Raw genomic sequence first — 20,107 nt, forward strand, 5'->3', positions numbered from 1 at the left:
TTTTATTTATTAATTATTTGATGCTACTATATCCATTTCAAGCTCTTTTTTCTTTGTTCTTACTAACGTCACATTTTTTTTATTTTTTATGAACTGCATAATTATGTTGTTACAATTTTGAATTTAAAAGCATCTATCTACATGTTTTCATTTTTCTTTTCGCTATATTTCTAGATCATTTTAGGGTATAATCATATAATTTCGAAACTCACGCTATGAAACTCCTTGACATTTTTGACGTTTTTAAAATCAGTCTAATGTCTACCAAATCATATTTTATGTTTTAATGGCAATGTTAATATTTTATTTCTTTTCAATATTATGTTTGTATTCTTCATTATTTTTATGTAACGTTCTAAAATGTTATCAGATTTCTAGTATAATTAATTAACTAAATCACTTTTTGTCTAAACGCAAACAATATTTTTTCTCAATTAAACGTACCTTATGAATTTATTCATTTGCCTTTGAATAACATTAAAAATTTTTCGTAAATGAATTAACTTAAATTTTTAAATGAGATTTTGCAAATACAGAATAACTATATACTTTTAATGATTATTGGTATTGTTAGTATTTTTATTGTCCAAGAAAAGAATTCTGTGGCTTACAGATACATTAATCAACCTGTGTTGATATTCATCACCTTGGATTAAATACTACACGATACTCTTAGGTTTTTCTGATTAAATGTCTTATTGTAATATGATAGCCTTACAAGTTAAGCTATAAATGCCTATTAATTTAATAAATATAAAATTAGGTAATTCAATAACGAATTTCAGTCACAGTTGTTGGTAAATATTATAAGTAAAATTATGATATATGTATGATAACAACAATTTTTTTCTTTTGACAGCATCTTTAATGGGCCATGAATTGCCAAAAAAACTTCCTCATCTATGGAATTTGATATTACCTGATTACCTTCGAAATGACAGCATGATAAATCTTAAAACGTTTTGCTCGGACGAAGCTAACAACTTGATATATAGCCTGCAAGTATTAGAAGTTATGCTACCAAGTTTGGAATCGTCTCTTTTATCACCAATAATGGGATGCCTTGATAACATGTGTTTAATATTAACCAATTCATATAAATCAGTCAGGCACATGGCATCACGATGTATTGCTATATTAGCTTCACTGAAAACAAAAGAGGTAAAAATGTGATGTTTCACAGTATTTAATATTACAATATATATTTTCTAAATCACTTGTTTATATTATTTCCACCTTTAAATTTCAGACAATGAAAATTGTAGTGCCAAAAATTACATCTCTTCTTGAAACAAACAGCGCGGAGATGAATAAAATCAGTACTGTAACAGGACCTAACGAAGTTGATACTCGACGTCAAGGTGCTGGAGAAGCTCTAGCATGTTTGGTCGATACCCTTGGTGTTCGCATTGTACCATATGCAGTGCTTTTCATGGTTCCTCTACTCGGTCGAATGAGTGATCAAAATCAAGCAGTTAGATTATTATGTAGCGCCACGTTCGCTACTCTTGTACAGTTGCTACCCTTAGACCCTGGTGCCATCGATATATCTTTTTTGGCGTAAGAAAATTTTTATTGAAGTAATATTCTATTCTTGCTTCACTATTTCATAGGTATTAAGAAATTATTGTACCTTAACAGCCAGGAAAGAGCACAGGAAAGACGTTTCCTTGAACAACTACTTAACCCTCATTGTATACCGGATACCAAACTGACTATTCCAGTGAACGTGGAACTACGTTGTTACCAACAGCAAGGTTTAAATTGGCTCAATTTTTTAAACCGTTATCAACTTCACGGAGTTCTTTGTGATGATATGGGTTTAGGAAAGACTTTGCAAACGCTGTGTATCTTAGCGTTAGACCATAATCGGAACAGACAGGCACCGTCTAGTCTTGTTATATGTCCACCAACGCTTACAGGTCATTGGGTCTACGAAGCTGAAAAATTTTTTCATGCCCAAGATCTTTCAGTAATTCAATATGCTGGTATTCCTTTAGAACGAGAAAAACTTCGTTGCTGTGTCACCCATTTCAAGTTCGTTTAATTTGTTTTTATTAAAGTCAAATTTCTCTATTTTCTATGAATTGCAAAATTATCTTATTTTATATTAATAATAATAATAATAGTAATAAAAATAATAATAATAATTATTATTTCTTAGTAATAAAAGTAATAATAGTAATAATAATAATAATTATTATTATTATAAGTAACCTTGGTGACAAACCTTGGTCTTCATACAAAATTTTATTCAATTCAAATTTTCAATTTCTTACTCTCATTAGGTTTACTATTAATACATTACAATCGATAGAAGTATGACATGACCATAATATATTTTATATTACGTATATTGTAACTTATTATTGGTAAGTCAGGGTTGTTTGAGACCCGAAGTTCTCGCGGATTCAATATAATGTATCAGGACAGTTAAATGGATTTCCATCAAGCAAAAGAACAGCATTGTCGTTTGCGTCGGGAATTTCAAAATAACTAGATTTAAGGAAATTTTTGTGTTTTTTATTATTGTGTTCGTACTGTAACGGAGCTGGTTATCTAAAAAAATGAGAAATTTATTTAAGAACAAACTCCCACGATGCAGAGCAAACCGCCGTTCCGTTAAACACGTATGATTGTACGTGCGAGGTGTGTTCAAAAAGTAAGGTGACTTTTCAAATTTCACGGGCAACGTACTTTCGATTATCGATTTTTTTGTTTTGTTATGTTGGTACCCTCTTCCCGAACATCTGTACCAAGTTTCAAGTGTATAGCATTTTTTGTTTGGTTGTGAGAGGCGTAAAGGTTATAAGTGTTTCGTGCTCGGCGATTTCTTGCTATCGAAAAATATGGATCAAAGGATTTGCATCAAATTTTGTGTAAAAAAGAAAATAAAGTGCTCCGAAACACTTGAAATGTTGACGGTGGCATACGGTGAAACTGTTCTGAGTAAAAAAAATGTTTACAAGTGGTACAAACTCTTCCAAGATAACCGGGAAGATGCCAATGACGAGCCTCGCTCTGGACGCCCAAGCACGTCAACAACTGATGAAAACGTTCAAGCAGTGAAGAAAATTGTTCTGGAAAATCGTCGAATCACTATCAGAGAAGTTGCTAAGGATGTTGGTATATCGCTTGGCTCGTGCCATGAAATTTTTTCTAACGTTTTGGGCATGAGACGTGTGTCAGCGAACTTTGTTCCGAAATTGCTAAATTTTGACCAAAAGAACCGTCGCAAGAGCATCGCTCAAGAACTGTTGAATGACGTCAACGACGACCCAGATTTACTCAAAAGGATCATAACTGGTGACGAATCATGGGTATATGGTTATGATATCGAAACCAAAGTCCAATCGTCCCAATGGAAGAGCCCAGATGAGCCAAGACCGAAAAAAGCACACCAAGTTCGATCAAATGTCAAAGTTTTGCTCACGGTTTTCTTCGATTACCATGGCGTGGTGCATCAGGAGTTCTTACCATATGGATGTATGGTCAATAAACAGTATTATCTTGAAGTTATGCGCCGTTTGCGAGAAGCAATACGAAGAAAACGCCCAGAATTGTGGAAAAACAATTCATGACTTTTGCATCACGATAATGCCCCTGCTCACTCATCTTTGCTTGTGAGAGATTTTTTGGCCAAAAACAACACCACAATCATGCCTCAGCCACCATATTCACCGGATTTGGCCCCATGTGACTTTTTCTTGTTCTCAAAACTAAAGAGACCTATGAAAGGACGGAGATTTGCAACGATTGAAGAGATAAAGACTGCATCCCTGGAAGAGCTCAAGGCTATACCGATAAGTGCTTATGAGAAGTGCTTTGAGGATTGGAAAAACTGTTGGCATAAGTGTATTGTATCTGAGGGGAATTATTTTGAAGGGGACAACATAAATATTGATAAATAAATAAATATTTTTTCTTAAAAATACAAAGTCACCTTACTTTTTGAACACACCTCGTATATTCATCTTACGTCAGATGATTTTGCTTATTTGTCTTCTATTGAACGGAGTTAAATTCACCTTAAGTCACGTGCCTTGTGACACTCGATGAATTTTAAGTGTGAGCGACTTTACGCCTAATCCGCTTAATCCCCTAGATGTAATCGGATTAAAACCTAAGCCTTTTACAATTACTTAAGCTAATAGGAAAATTAAATGACTTAATCAACGAATAAATCCAACTGACTTTAATTAAAAAAAAATCACTACAGTCTTTGTTGGGCCGAAAGACTAACGCACGCGAATAGAATTTTACAATGAATAATGTTCGGAGAGAGAGAGAGAGAGAGTGAGAGAGGGAAAATTCAAATTTTACCGCGAACTACCGCTCGGCGCGAATACAAAAAAAAATCGCTATTATGATTGACAAAATACATTTAGTATTTTGTCACGCGATAATGAAGGGAGGTACACCTACCCCGCGGTGCAATTACGGTGATCAGCCGTAATTGTTGAAGATACTGAATCAACTCCCGCTGCCCTCGAAATTATCAGCTGTGCTGCCTAGATCTACCTTTATCCGCTGCAATCTGCTGCTTCCGTACCGCTGTTTGCTGCTGCAATACCGTCGTTGAATACACGCACGTAATTGTCCCAGTAAAACTTATAATCACTCGGCGAAACCAGGTGTAAAACAAAATCGGCGGTATCAACACGTAAACAGCTGAGGCGTAACTGCTTATTCAAAAAATCGCGCGCCCCCTCTCTCTCTTAATAGTTCGAACTAACGCGTGAGAAGCAGAATCGCGAACGGATCGATTAATTGAATCGACTACCGTTGCAGTATATATTACCGGTTAGAGTAATGCATCGGAGCACAATATTCTAACTGCCTCCACTTTGGCCCAATGGGATAGGAAGTTTTATGATTATTTAAACGTGATTCTTCTTGTTTAAAGTCGAAGTTCAATCGCACTTTAGCGGAGATTGTCTCGTCAATTCGCTGGGATGGCCAAAGTAAGAGTACCCCACCAAGCTCGTCCGCTCTTATATATACTTATATATCTTTGCGTGCGATTGTTATTTACATTTTTCCCTAAGCTAATTATGAATCTACGAACTACGGCGGGTCGTTGCTCTCTTAATCCTATATTTGTGATACCGAGTTCGGTTAAGTGTATGTTACAATATGTAAAATTCAATCTTTCAGTATTCATATATATTTATTGATTACGACTTGAAAGAAATAATTAAAAATGAAGATTAATAAGTACAAAAAGTGCGCAAATAAATTTTCAACTAAATCGGTCCAAGACTTCGAAAAACTACTTTAATTTAATTAATAATAATTAGCGCTTACCCTTCATAGAAAAAAATTCATGGATTTTTTTCTTGAAGATTGGATTTTTAACGTGAATCACCCTATATTATTTGAAGATTCCTCTAAGTGATTCGTCTACTCACAGAAAATTATATTACTACTTTTTATGAAAAAAAAAAAAACAAAAAATTATGTTTTAGTCCTTTGTAATAATAAGTCTTTTAAAATTTGATGTTCGCGGATATAAAATACTTGTAAGTATTAAAACATTCATAGGCCCGGCATAAGTAGACCCGCAAAAAAAAAAATTTTTTATATCTTAACACCCGGTTTCTCTATATAAATCGATATATAGATTCAAATTTTCCTTCATTTTCGTTCAAAACAATCAAAAACTGTCTTTTTAATACACTTTTAGCCAAAACAATCGGTTAGATTGTATAACTGTGCGTCACTGAGTTGGGAGATTTTGCTATACATTCAACTTTAGAACTTTTTTTCAATGATAATGAACGTTGCATATAGTTTTAGATTGAACACAAATTGATCAGAATTGTAATCAATGACAGCCCCTATTCTATTTACATCAGACATTGGTACAAAATCTCGAACTTCTTCAGTTAATTTTTGTTTATTCACAGTACTACTACGAGTTATGATTACATTTAAAATTATAAATCCATTTAAGTTCTACGAAATCAACGTGCCATACTAGAATTAGATCTTTTACAATTTCATAACACTTTTATAATTTTATACAAAAAGTAGCATTTTTAAATAGTGGTGGATGAAAAAATAATACTTTTAGACCCTTGTTGGCAAAAACTAGTACTTTTGAGCAATCGGTGACAAAACCTAACACTTTTAATCAGCGAGTTTGAAAACAAATTTTTTTGTGTAAATACTGTTTTAAATTAATTGTCGATTGATTATAGATGAAAATTAGTACTTTTTGTTCGAAAATTAATAGAAAATTTTAATTTCAATATAATTTTCTTACATTTTTTCTGATTTTACTGTACATTTGTACTCGATTTTTTTTATAATATTATAATATTCGTATTTTCAAATTAAGAACTGCAACGGTAGTCGATTCGATCAATCGATACGTTCACGATTCGGTAGGACTCGCGATGCTGGAGCGAAGGTTTACGAGAGAGGGGGCGCGCGAGAGTTCAATTTTTCAGTTAAGCCTCAACTGTTGTTCGTGAGAGTACCGCCAAATAGTTTTTCTACTGAGTTCTTGCCGTTTTGTTGATCAAAAGTTGTTTTCTGGTTTTTTTGATACGCGCGCGAGTGATCGCAAGTAGACAATGACAGCAGCAGCAAGTGAACAGCAGCATTAAGTGCAGCAACAGCGGATTGGTAGGGAAGAGTACCGGCGTAGCCATTCCAGGGAGGAATTCGTTGGCTAACAATAATTTGCTTCAACATATTTATTCTTCATATTTATTTATTGCTTTATTAATTTCGTTTTCTTTATTTCTACACTTGTTCAATGAATATTCATAAATTTATTATCAATGACAACTTTTTAAACATATTTGCGATTTGAAAGTGTTAGCTTACGTTGGCGAAAAGGTAAAAGTTAGTTTTTGTCAGCAGGAGCTCAAAAATGCTAGTCTTCGTCAACGCGAAAAAGAGAATTCTACTGTTCGTATGGCACGTTGAAATGGTGTCATTCCAAAAATTTTCAACACGAAATTTAAGTTTTAGTGACTGCTTAAACAAATTTGTAATTCGCACCATTTTATCGGTTCATATTTGCAATTCCAAAAAAAATTTAGATAAATTAAAAATATGCAGGAAATGTTTTTAGATTTTGTAACGAAGATTTCAGTGAATTGATTTCCGCTAGTATGAAGCTGAGAGTTAAATAAAAGAGACGAGCCTATATTACGGATTAACCCGTTAACGTCCACAGGACACATTTTTTAAGTTTGAGTTTGAATTGTTACCTCGCAATGAATTCGAACTCAAATAACTTAAAACTAACCGTACCCTATGTTTTCGAGGGTGCTCTTTCGAATGGTGATGATCAGAAGTCGAAAAAAAGATTTCTAACCTCTAAAAAATCAAAATTAAAAAAAAAAACGTGATTTTGAAAAAAAAAATTTTTTTTTAAACTGATTTTCTGGAGCCTATACATTTTTGTATCGGTCTAAAACCGGTTAGAAAGGTGTCCTCGATATCTGAACTAAATGTTAGGATGATGACATTTATTTGAATAATTTTTCATCTAAGCAAAATGGCGGCCGAAATAAAAAAATTTTGTTCTAAACTTGATAAATTTTTTTCTCAGAAAGTATAGGTGTTAGCAAAAAATTTATAAGAATAAAAATATCTTGAAATCGGCTAAGAAATACTCTTAAATTTTTTCAAAACGTTTTGAAACAATTTTTGATTTTTGAAAAATTCAAAAAAATGAACTTTCAAAAAAGTTGAAAAAACATTTTTAAAAAATTCAAGAGCATTCCCTGATTAATTCTAAGATATTTTTGTTCTAATAAATTTTTAGTTAAACCGTATAGTTTTGAAGAAAAAATGTGTGAAATTGTAAAAAAACTTATTTGTATATTCAAAATAATGAGCAACAAATAAATAAAAAGGCCGAACCAACAGGATTTTCGATTCTCTAATTGTTATGCCTGTTAGCCGGCGATGGTACATCACCGTTGTCCATCTCTTACCACGGGGAGGTCGACAATAGAAAGAGACATTTTCTTTTTTTTTGTTTTTTGCCTTGTTTTTTTACTTTTTTTTTTATTTTTTTTTTTTGTTTCTCGCCTTATTCAAATTTTTTTTATACTTAAATGTTTTGGATAAAATCTGATAACTAGATTTAATTGAAACTTATAAAATTATTTATGAAAATCAAGGAAACATGTAGAACAAAAATATTTTTGGCAATCAACGCAAAATTGTTGTGTTCTTTTAGAACATTTTGTGAAGTTGAAACATTTCTTTTTTGCCATGACTTTTTCGTGTGTGTGAGATTGTCGATTATTGGTTTCATTCAAGTATTTTGATGATACAGCTAGTGCAATATCTTTTATGGTTACAACTTTTTTACCACACATCAAATTCTTGAGTACGGCGGCATTTGTAATTGATCCTTGAATAATTCTCATTAAAACTACCCAAGTCCACTTTTTCGACCTAATACACGGCAACAGACTGCTACAGTAATAATCATGTTGGTCTACTCCACCCATAAAATTGTTGTACAAATTGAAAGCATAAGGACAAGGTATTTCAACTTTACCATGTTCATCTTTAGAATATCGTTTTGCTGAAGACAATGGAGTAATGCCAGCAGCCGTCGAGAGCAATGAGACAATTTTAGAGTCTATGACTGATATGTAGTTGACACCACTATTTTTGTCATGTTTCACAAAATATGTTCCTCTTGTGACGTCCGGGTCACTATCTCAGGTACGTCTGAGGCGGACGTAATCTCAGGCGCTCTATTTGGTTTGCGTGCGTACGCTTAAACCGTGACGAGCAATTGGAGAATTAGAGCTTTTCTACTTCGCGTTTCGCATAAAAAGAGTGAAAAATAAAACTTGATTACAAGCCTTCCATCAAACACCAGGGTCCAATGGAATCGGGGCTTGGATGTGAAAATCCCAAACCTTGCCGGAATTATCACATAAAAAGAATTTAAATTTTGTTTAACGGCGCGACTGTCTTATAGAAAAGTATCCCAATTCCTGCTGAAATACTTTTCGAAGACCTATTTCTCACGAGTTTCGATTGGCTACTCTAACAAGAAGAGGAAAAGGAGAGATAGTGATAAAAAATTTTAGTTTCAACTTACTTTTCTTTTTATTCAATGTACTGGTACTTGGAGAGATGAATCTGGACCTGGCACTTGGTCGAACGAGGTGAACTTAGAAGCTTGCGAGGAGCGAGAGAGCGATTTCCGCTTGCGCACGCCCTTTTAAACCCTGGGGGTGGTTGGGAGGAAAATCCCTCTTTCAATCTCTCAAAATTTGGGAAGAGTGGAAATGCCAGTGAATTCTAATTGGCTGACCGAGATTTTCACTCCTTTTCTCTTTCGGATTTCGGGCCCTAATTGGTTCAGGGGCGTGGTGAGAATTGGGGGCGCGCGTTCAAGAGTTTGGGCCTTATCTCGCTAGATGACTCTCCAAGTACCATTTTTATTACAGTTTTTCTTATAATTATTAATTTATTTATTACGTAAAATTATTACAATTAATTCTTAAAAATAACGCAAGTTTCTTATTATTTAACATATTTTACGCGAAAATCTTTGATCCTACATGTTTATAATTAGTAACTTAATTAATTAACTCACTTTGTTGTTTAAATAATATGGAACGAAAAAGGGGTATTATTTAATTGTGGACTGTATAACTGATTTGCTAAAATTCATTCAAGTAACTGTTTTCGACTATTTACCTCATTTTCTAATTTATAATTTCAAAACTTTGAGTTATTTTCAATGATTGTGCGGCAACTATGTTTCTAATCAAAAAGTGTGTGGGAGGTTTCAAGAAGCTGCAAAATTTTCCTATCATGCTGTTATTTTCTCGATTCATTTGTGTAAAATTAATTATTAAGATTTTTTTTTATATAGCAAAAGTTTTAGCTTCTAAAAGTGGAAAACTTTTGGGTGAAATCGAATAACAGGATGCAGGCGGAATTCCGCGGCTCCTTTACTCTATATCTAAACCTACTCAAAAAAAACTTTACGATCGTTCGAGGTAAAATTCGGAAAGCGCGCGACAAAGGAACAGCTATTTTCACGTGTCCTCCAGCTGCTTCAGCTGAATGCTCTCCTTTGCTCGTTTACGGAGTTAAAATTTAAGCTACGCAAAAGTACATGAGGAAAAAAAAAATAATTTATTGATAATAAATGGCCCGACGTTTCACTCTCTTTGATTTATTATTAAGATCAATAGTGACTCCGCCTACTCTATTTGCTCTCACAGTACCTGTAGCTCGAAGACCAATTTTTCGTAGATGAACGAAAAGATCTGGTGAACTGAAAAAGTTATCGAAATAAATGTGATAATGACTGATCTTTCTTGGTGAAACAGTTGTTAGGAGCCTCTGGAGCATTTGTAGAACAACGCGGCTACCCAAAGCACAATTTCTTAAATTCTCTAACTGCTTCGAAGGGAGATGGTTTGATCCTTTCCCACAATATATATCAAAATCAAAAATAAATCCTTCTTTATTGCAAATAGCCCACAGTTTCAAACCAAAACGTACAGGTTTACCTTTCATAAACTGCTTCAAGACTGTCCTACCATAAAATTTGATCATACATTCATCAATTGATAAAGCTGTGGAAAAAATCGCAAATTGTTGGCAGTTTTTTCGAAAAATATCTAAAGGAACACGTATACGTCAAGCTCTATCATTTGCATTTTTGTCTTCATTTTTTGATAGCTTTATTTCTGATTTTATTTTTTCAAATTTTTGACGACTCATGGCTAATTTTACTAATTCGCAGACTAGAAAAGGATTATTTGACCAGTAATCTCTCTGACTTTTTCTAGAATTAAAGATCGATAAAATAATAATTCCTAAAAATGTGTTCAAGTCTTGTAGAGTAAGATCACCACCATTGCATACTGTTGCTTCTACGATAAATGCCTTTAATTCATCAGAAAAAAATAATTCAAACAAATCAGTCAGAGATTAATCGAGGGTCTTTTTACGATCAGATTCTGAAAGAAAAACTTCACTTGTTAACTTTTCCCCATAAACTTTTTCGCCATCCAACCACTCATAAACATGGTTTGGTTCTAACTTCTTTTGATTTTCCGAGTAGCTATCAAGAACTTGATTTTATAAAGTAGTAGGTATAAGATTTTCAAGGAATGAGCATACATCAATGTGATCATTTTCATTTTCTGAATTTGAATGAGACTCAGAATCTTGAGAATCGTCTAAACTGGGAATCATAATGACATCAAAATTCTCGTCATTTTCTTCGGTTTCAATATCATATTGTTGATCAGAATTTTTTGATCGTTTTTTGGGTGGCATTTTTCCGACTTCACAATAAAATAATTCTACTATTTTCTTATAAGAATATGTAATAATGCAATAAAAAATTATTATTTAAGTTATCTAAACAACTAAAAATTGTTTCCGAACTCAATGAAGAAATAAAAAAAATTTTTAGAGCTATAGTAATCATCAAACTACTTAGTGTAAAGATAACATATTTTTACATTTTATACAAAGATTCTTTTATATATTTTCTGAAAGTAGTATAATATTATGTGAAGCTGACAATACGTTGACAGTTAATTATCAAAATAATAATTTAAAAAACTGATTTGAAATGCATGAAGATTAAATTGTATCCAACTATACAAATTAGAAGTGCTTTTTTACAAATTCACGTAATTTTTTCTTCAAAACTATGCAGTGTGACGGCTAGCCGTAACTTAGATTTTTTTATATTTAATTATTAAATATGACGAACGGAGTGGGAACCTTCCTGATTTCCCACGATGAAAACGCATTCGAAATATAAACTTTGATAGTGGCCCGAGCCTGCGTACTCAAGCTTACAATCAACGCTCTATCCTGCTTTGTCCCACACGTATGTGTTGACAGGGGCCTACGATCATCGCGTATACATCGTAAAGTGTTATCACGGTGATAATGGAAGGGGACCATAAAAATGCAATCTATTTTTTTTCCCCACCGATTTTAAGAAAATATCCGTAATATTAAATAGATTTTCATCAATTTTGTAAGCTATTATAATGCGCATCTTTTTGTCACCGAATAACCAATAAATAGAACAATAATGTATTTTATAATAAATCGTAAAAGGTTTATATTTTTCTGAATGTTTATAATAGTCACTATGTATCGTCATGATTAATTAAGTTTAGTACAATTATGTATAAGTAATTATAAGCTAAAGCGTTACTCTTGCTCTTAAAAGTGGCACTCCGAGAGCCATCTCTGGAGAAAAGGGCCCAAGTTAAAAAGGGACCGCCCTTTCTCTCTCTGAAAATTCACGCCCACAGACCAATAAAGAAATTCTGGATATGATTAGAAAATTTCCCACCAACCCAAAATTTAGCCGTTATCGCTTCAGGGGCCTGAGGAAAGGGATTTCCACCCAACCACCCACGGCTTATAAAAAGCTCTGTACAAGGCTGGAGAGCAAGTTAAGTTCAGTTCAGTCAGTTAAGTTAGAGGAAGTCAAGTTCAGATAGAGTAAGTGCGGAGTGAGCACCAGGAAGTCCGTAATAAGAAGTTTTTACCAGTGAGCGAGTCCCGGAGCAAGCATCAAATCACCCAAGTATATTCAGAGCATATAGAGAGAGAAAGAGGCCAAAGAGCAGAGAGAGAACGCAACATTAATAATAACTAAATTGATAAAATAAAAGTAAGTAAAATCTTAAACCTGGCTATCCTTTTCTTTCTTTAAGTAATCCGCCTTTCTTTTGGAAATTCATTAAGCGTGAGTCTGGTGAATTTCCATTAAAGTCCCTTAAGAACACATTAAGCGTGAGTCTGGTGTGTTCGTAATAACATTTGGTTATTACATTCCCCGTTAGCATACAGTTTTCTCAACGCAACAATATTGCTCGTCCCGGCTTGTGTGTTACACGATAGCCAAATCAGAGCAACCCTGAGTTTACGCTTGCTCCAAGCGTACCTGAGAGTGACCCCGACGTCACAGCAGTTTAACTAAAAATTTATTAGAACAAAAATATCTTAGAATTAATCAGGGAATGCTCTTGAATTTTTTCAAAATGTTTTTTCAACTTTTTTGAAATTTCATTTTTTTGAATTTTTCAAAAATCAAAAATTGTTTCAAAACGTTTTGAAAAAATTTAAGAGTATTTCTTAGCCGATTTTAAGATATTTTTATTCTTATAAATTTTTTGCTAACGCCTATACTTTCTGAGAACAAAATTTATCAAGTTTAGAACAAAATTTTTTTATTTCGGCCGCCATTTTGCTTAGATGAAAAATTATTCAAATAAATGTCATCATCCTAACATTTAGTTAAGATATCGAGGACACCTTTCTAACCGGTTTTAGACCGATACAAAAATGTATAGGCTCCAGAAAATCAGTTTAAAAAAAAATTTTTTTTTTCAAAATCACGTTTTTTTTTTTTAATTTTGATTTTTTAGAGGTTAGAAATCTTTTTTTCGACTTCTGATCATCACCATTCGAAAGAGCACCCTCGAAAACATAGGGTACGGTTAGTTTTAAGTTATTTGAGTTCGAATTCATTGCGAGGTAACAATTCAAACTCAAACTTAAAAAATGTGTCCTGTGGACGTTAACGGGTTAAGATAATCCATTCGGTGTCGAATAAGAAGTAGAGAAATAAACGTAGTGGAAAAGCATTTTAATAATTTAATAATTTTAATAATTTAAAAATTTTTTATTTTTAAAATCATTTAAAAATAGCAGTTTAATAATTTTAATTTTATAGTTATTATATCACAATAGAATTAAAAAAAGTAAAACAAATCTTATGCCGGAAGAGAAGCGTCAAACATTAATTGTGAGCTGCGAGCCGAAAATAATAGTATGTGAACATTTCTAATAAAGCAGATGCTCCTCGATAGAGCTGATTGCCTCATTATCGTATGTACCGCGTTCACACCGCCCCTTCGCGGGAGAATGAAAAAGCTTTGTTTGATTAGTTTTAGATACGACATGAGAGAGCCACGGAATCTTATCTACACCCTGGTTCATGACTATCCTAACGTTTTCCACATTTCTATATATCTAAAATTTAACATGTATTAGAAATTTATGTCACAATTTAAAGTTACGAAATAGAAGAAATTGTAACATGAGAGATAAAATTTATGGCTTTCTCAAACGTCTCTCGTGTTTTATAATTGGAAGCATTGTTTTAGCAGAAATTATAAAAATACTTTTAGATTTTGATATAATGCTTTGCACATTTTGTAAATTAACAATATTCCTGAAAAAAAAGGTATATGTACCTATTTCTATTTAATTTTTCACACAGTTATCTCTCGAATAAAGGCCCGTATTCTCAGGCCCACGTATATATTTTCTCTACGTTCATGCACCAATTAGGACCAGAAAATCGTATAAGAAATATAGAAAGATAACAGTAAACCAATGAGTAAGCCAAAATTGCTTCCCATTCCACTTCTTCAAGTTCTAAAAGCTGAAAGGATATCTTAATCACTCCTGAGACTTAAAAATGACTGCGTGAGCAAAGTACAACTAATTTCTGCTGCAGTCCCATATTCATCTCAATAGTTTCAAAGTTTAAGTGTTGCAACGAGGATTTATCCCGTTGACATAAATAATTAGTGATAGTAAATGGAAACGAAATGAATCTGGGCTCGGTTAGGCTGAATGGCTCGGCTCGTCTCTTACCTGGGACTCCCGTCCATCAGGTGTTGTTGGAGCGTCGTGGCTCCAATGCCAGGTCGGGGCGCTAGACCTGCACGCCTAAATGCGAAATTCGACGGGTTAACGGGATAGGCGGAATATCGAATTAAGACGAACGCTCATGAACAATAGACGCAGTATTTATTGGCGATAACACGGACGTTACATTACATAATAAGGAAATATATACAAGTGCGGCTAAGCTGAGAGAGAGAGAGAGAGAGAGAGAGAGAGAGAGAGAGAGAGAGAGAGATAAGGTGCGCGACGGTACTTACAGATCGCTGCCCCATAGAAGTCGGTTTGCAGTAGGAGCTCGATCAACGAAGGAAAAGGCCCCGATGAAGCAGGCGCCGGTGGCAGGAGGCCGTCACACAACACTCTCGCTCGCTTCCTCTATCCGTCGTCTCTCTGAATTCTTTTCCCTTGGCCCTCGTCGTTACTCTCGTCGACAAAGGCTTCGGTAAATTAGGCCAAGGGGATCGGATCGCTAGCCGGACACGTAAGTTCGCGTCGAAATCTAACAGCCGAATCTCTCGCGCCAAGAAAAAGCGCCTTCCTCGCGGTCCGCGCGTTCGTTGATCGAACCCGTCTCTCTCTCTCTCTCTCTCTCTCTCTCTCTCTTATAAGCTTAATTTATAAGAGTATATTAGGATATGGTAGAGAGAGATATAACGAGTAGCAATCGCACTCGTTATAGTGTGTAAAGGTCAGAATAAATAAAAAATATTTAAGTTTTCTTTTTTTTCTCTCTGTTACTACAAGTATTCCTCTGCGTTCGTATATGTCTTTGAGTAATATTTTCACAAGTGTTCAGGATATTACTCTACAAGACGATTACGAAATTTTTTTTTATTTTTTCGTCGATATTTCGTTAAGATTAGTAATATCCATGTACAAAAGTCGACTGCACTGAGTCAGGTATTCGATGAAACTTTTATATTGTAGAACAACAAAACAAAAATTAAAAATACGGCAACAATTTAAATTATAATCAGATAAAACATGGTACAATTGATCAATTAAAATACTTAAAAAAATTATTTATGAAACTTTTATATTGTAGAGCAACGAAACAAAAATTAAAAATACGGCAACAAATTAAATTATAATCAGATAAAACATGGTAAAATTGATCAATTAAAATACTTAAAAAAATTATTTATGAAAAAAAAATGCGAGAATAAATAATTACTTTAATTTATTGATACGAAGGCATCAAATTATTCACTTTCAAAAGCAAGTAAAAAAAATTAATCAACCTCAAAAATTTACTTACTTTAGCTAAATACCTGGCGAGCATATATAATGATATATAACATAGTCTTCCATAATGATATACGAGGTCTGTCCGGAAAGTATCGGGCTTACGTTTATATCTTCGCGCCATAGTGTTCGAGCGACCTCTACCGGACAGAAACGTCAACAGTAAAGTCTCACGAATCTATTGGTTACTTACTGATACCTGCTGGACGTATAGTTCATGCGCAGCGTGTCTTTGTTTACAGTGCCTTTTTCGCGTTTGTCGGATTTTGATATTGTCAAAAATGACTGAAAAACAAGATCAACAAATTTGCATCAAATTTTGCTTTCAACTCGGAAAAACGAGTTCGGAAACTATTGAAATGATGCAAAAGGCCTTCGGAAGCGAGTGTATGAGCAAAACACGAATAAAAGAGTGGTATAAACGGTTCAAGGATGGTCGCACTTCTGTCGATAGTGATTCTCGTTCCGGCCGACCTTCGACGACAAAAACCGCCAAAAACTATCATTTCAGAAATTGTAACCGAAAATTTAGGAATGAAACGCGTGTGTGCGAAATTCATCCCAAAATTGCTCACAGCAGAGCAAAAGAACATTCACTTAGAAATCGCTCTTTGCGTTGTAAAAAAGTTGTAAAAAAGTGCAATCATACTTAAAAAACTCGAAAAAAATTGATAAAAATTGATGTTTTATTGAAATGATACTTTGACAGCCGACATATTACTTCCGCCATTTTGTTTATGACTATAAATGATTCTTTGAAAAAAAAAGTAATATTCAAAACCAAACTTCACGAATAAATGAAAAGTAATGCAATTATATTTTTTGTTTACAAATTTGTCATTTTTTGATCGCCTTCTTGAATCCGCCATTTTTTGAATTACTAACTTTAATATTATAAGTTCAGACTAACATCACTTATTGAAATTATGTCAAAAGCAATAATTTTCTCAGCGATAAATAAAATATTTCAAAAAAACACTACATTTGAAGTTTTTTCATTAATTTGTTGTCATTTTGAGGTCGCTATTTTGAATTGTAGTATTGGTAGGTTTTTTATGTGTACTACAAGACAAATTTTTTTTTTTTTTTGATGAGTAACTTACTTAAATTAAGTTGGTTTCATTCATTATCATTTTATAAACTCTATTTTATAAACTAGAGTAGTGCTTTGTCTAGATATTTCTGTAAATTATAAGAAACCACTGATACATTTGAGTGGAATGTTAAGCTAGCTGTGTTATCTACATAAGTGGCGATATTAATATTTTTCACGATTTGAAGATCACGTGAATAAATTAATTATGTACAGTAAAGAGCCAAGAATACTTCCTTGGAGAAGACCGGCTTGAATTAGATATAGTTTAATGGTTTCGTTATATATTTGAACGGTCATGTTGCGACGCGCTCGTTTGCAAGCTTCAGCTAGACCGAGAGTGGGGAAGGAAGAGAAAGAGTCGGCGTATGACTGCGAGTGAGACGACTGATAGGAAAGTGACCGAGCGGATAAGTACGAGTAAGATGACCGATAGGAGAGCGATCGGACGCGATCGGGGGAATAGCGTAGAGCGTGCGTGTAAGCGAGATAGACGATACCGATACTCACGTAGATCGACCGGTAGGGCTAACGAGCGTGTGCGCGTAAAGGATAGATGATAACGACGCGAAACTGATCAACGCGCTCGGCAAGCTCAACCAATGACGAATAGGATAGGGGTAGATTGACGGCCAAATAAGAGAGAGGACAAAGGGCAGCGGTGAGTGTAGTATCCGTAGCAGTGAAAATAGTATCCGCAGTAATAAGAGAGAGGACAAAGAGCAGCAATAAGTGTAGTATCCAAGCAGTAAAAAACGTGAGTACCCTCCTTCTTCTCTCTTCGTTTCGTGCCCATCCGAATCCTAGATCGCTGCCGACCGACCATAGTACCGCCTGATCTTCGCAAGATCGCCAATTTACCGGCGCATTAACGGGAGGGCCGCCTGACCTTCGCGCAATCGTGGAATTAACCCGCGCATTAACGGGAGTGCCGCCTGATCTTCGCGCAATCGTCGAATTAACCCGCGCATTAACGGGAGTGCCGCCAGACCATTGCGTGACCATCGTTTATTTGAATGTTCCTTCAATTCCCTTCGCTTCTCCGTCGATTTTCGACCCGAGCTGCGCTCGCCGCGAAGGTAGACCGCGATCGTCTCGTTATGCACAACTCGCGAAATCCGGAGTAGAATCTGGACATTAAGTAAACCGCCGTGAGTAGACATCGTCGCCAACTGGAAAATTGACCTCGGGCTGACCGGGGAAGTTGACCTTAATTATTTAATAATTAGAAATTCCCTTAATAAGTGTTATCTTTGACTTAACCTTGCCCTGAGACTCTGCATTCCCCCGTAGCTAACGCAATCGGGTTATGCGAAACCGGCTAGCGCGTCGACGCTGTGACGCCATTTTGTATGCGCGAGAGATCGAGCCCCTTACTACTCTTCACCGGCCCCGGATTCCTTATATGGCGCCTTGAAACGTCACTCCGAAGACCTGCTTCTGAAAAGAGTCCCTGCCCCGACATTTTTTACTAGCCGCTGCCCGCACTTCTCTTCGCACGTAAATTAGGCCTTCGCGTCCCTTTTATACATTTATAGATGATCAACAAGGCTAGTGCGAGAAGGAGGGAATCAGGGACCAGAACCAGCCGATCTGCAGCGCTACCCGCCCCTCTAACGCGAGGACGATAGCTACCGCCCAATAAAATTAAGTGGCAGTTAAAGCCGGAAGAAAAATCAAATAATTTTTCCATCTTCCTCTCCCCGTCACACACTACATTTTAAGTTTTTTCACTTTTTTTTCGCCATTTTGAGATTGCTATTTTGAATTAAAAAATTTTCTGAGAAGTGGTTTTGAAAGTTCATATATTAAATGCTCCGATTAGATACTTGTTTTGAAAAGACCTTCATAGTTTAGAGGTGAAAAACTTATTTGAAAAAAAAAAATAGAATTGTTAGGTATTTTTTTAAAAATCCTCGTCATATTTAATTTTTCTGAAAAGTTAGGTTAATTCTGAGGACAGATTCTAAAAAGCAATCTCAAAAACATAAGATATTAAGTATCGGCAAAAATTCTAGGATATTTTATAACTTTTTTAACAGCTCGAAGTTTGCGCAAAATTTCAATGCATTTGGTCATTAATAGGTTCATGCAAGCAACACCAATAGTCAAGAATTAAGAAATATGAAACACTATTATAAATACTTAATGTTAAATCTGTAGAATAAATGCTTTGGTACGAATCAATGGTGAAGTACCTCTATGTAATGTAGAGTCAGAATCAATTGTTAACATTTATTGTACAATAACATTTACTTATTGTCGTTAGATAGATTGCAAATAAAGGTGAAAATAAAAGAAATTTACTGTGCTCGGAACTACAAGTACTTTATAACGGAGTACAATCGATAAACCGAAATAGTTGAACCTACGGGTGTTCGCACCAATTATTTTAGAGATAAATTCGGGATATGCAAACAATCCCACGGTTAAATAATATACCGTGCGTATATATTAATAGCGTACGAATCTAATGTTAGGATGAGGATCGGTACCAGGCTGAATACAGTAACACCCGCTTAAATCCAACTTACTTTAGTCATAATCGAAATATCTGCACATCAAAGTGCGCACGGAGACGTCACTACCGTGAATACATACTCGTGACGTTCAGCTCATAATGCCCGCCAATAGGATAACCCATAACCTATTTAGTAACCTCTTCGCTTTAACTTAACGAAACACTGCCGTCGGTTACGACTAACGCAGGATCTGGCAAAACAGAGAAAGTACGATAACAATCTTCCGCGTCTAGACGACCATTCCTCGTTGCTGTCACTGCTGCTACTGCTCACTGATATTGATGCTGTTGCCTTGCCACTATCCGTCGCTCAAAACTGGCCGTGTACATCGTCCATGCAGGCCCGCTAGTACTCGCATACATACACCGATATTTGATTATAATAATGGCTAGGCAAGATTTAGCCAATAACACACCAAGAAAATTACGAAGACGCCACTGAGCGTGAATTCTCGAGAACAATATTCTGTGGGACTGCACACGGAAACTAATATAGAAAATTGTCAACAAAAATGGATGACGCACACGACCCGACAATCCAGCTAACACTGCTCGTCCTTTCA

General features: G+C 34.9%; 1 protein-coding gene across 4 annotated transcripts in view; it reads left to right on the forward strand.

The window, feature by feature from the left end:
* Window positions 1-20,107, forward strand: part of LOC131669856 (TATA-binding protein-associated factor 172) — a 271,140-nt gene that overhangs the window by 68,014 nt on the left and 183,019 nt on the right. For all 4 annotated transcript variants that reach the window (XM_058945047.1, XM_058945055.1, XM_058945063.1 and 1 more), the window contains 3 exons: window positions 860-1,161; window positions 1,250-1,560; window positions 1,642-2,037. In XM_058945047.1, the coding sequence (XP_058801030.1) occupies window positions 860-1,161; window positions 1,250-1,560; window positions 1,642-2,037 (1,009 nt within the window). The remainder of the gene's footprint in view (window positions 1-859; window positions 1,162-1,249; window positions 1,561-1,641; window positions 2,038-20,107) is intronic.

Source organism: Phymastichus coffea, unplaced genomic scaffold, assembly GCF_024137745.1.
Source record: "Phymastichus coffea isolate CEN01 unplaced genomic scaffold, Cenicafe_Pcof_1.1 PCOF00008, whole genome shotgun sequence".
In the NCBI taxonomy this organism is placed as follows: Eukaryota; Metazoa; Arthropoda; class Insecta; order Hymenoptera; family Eulophidae; genus Phymastichus; species Phymastichus coffea.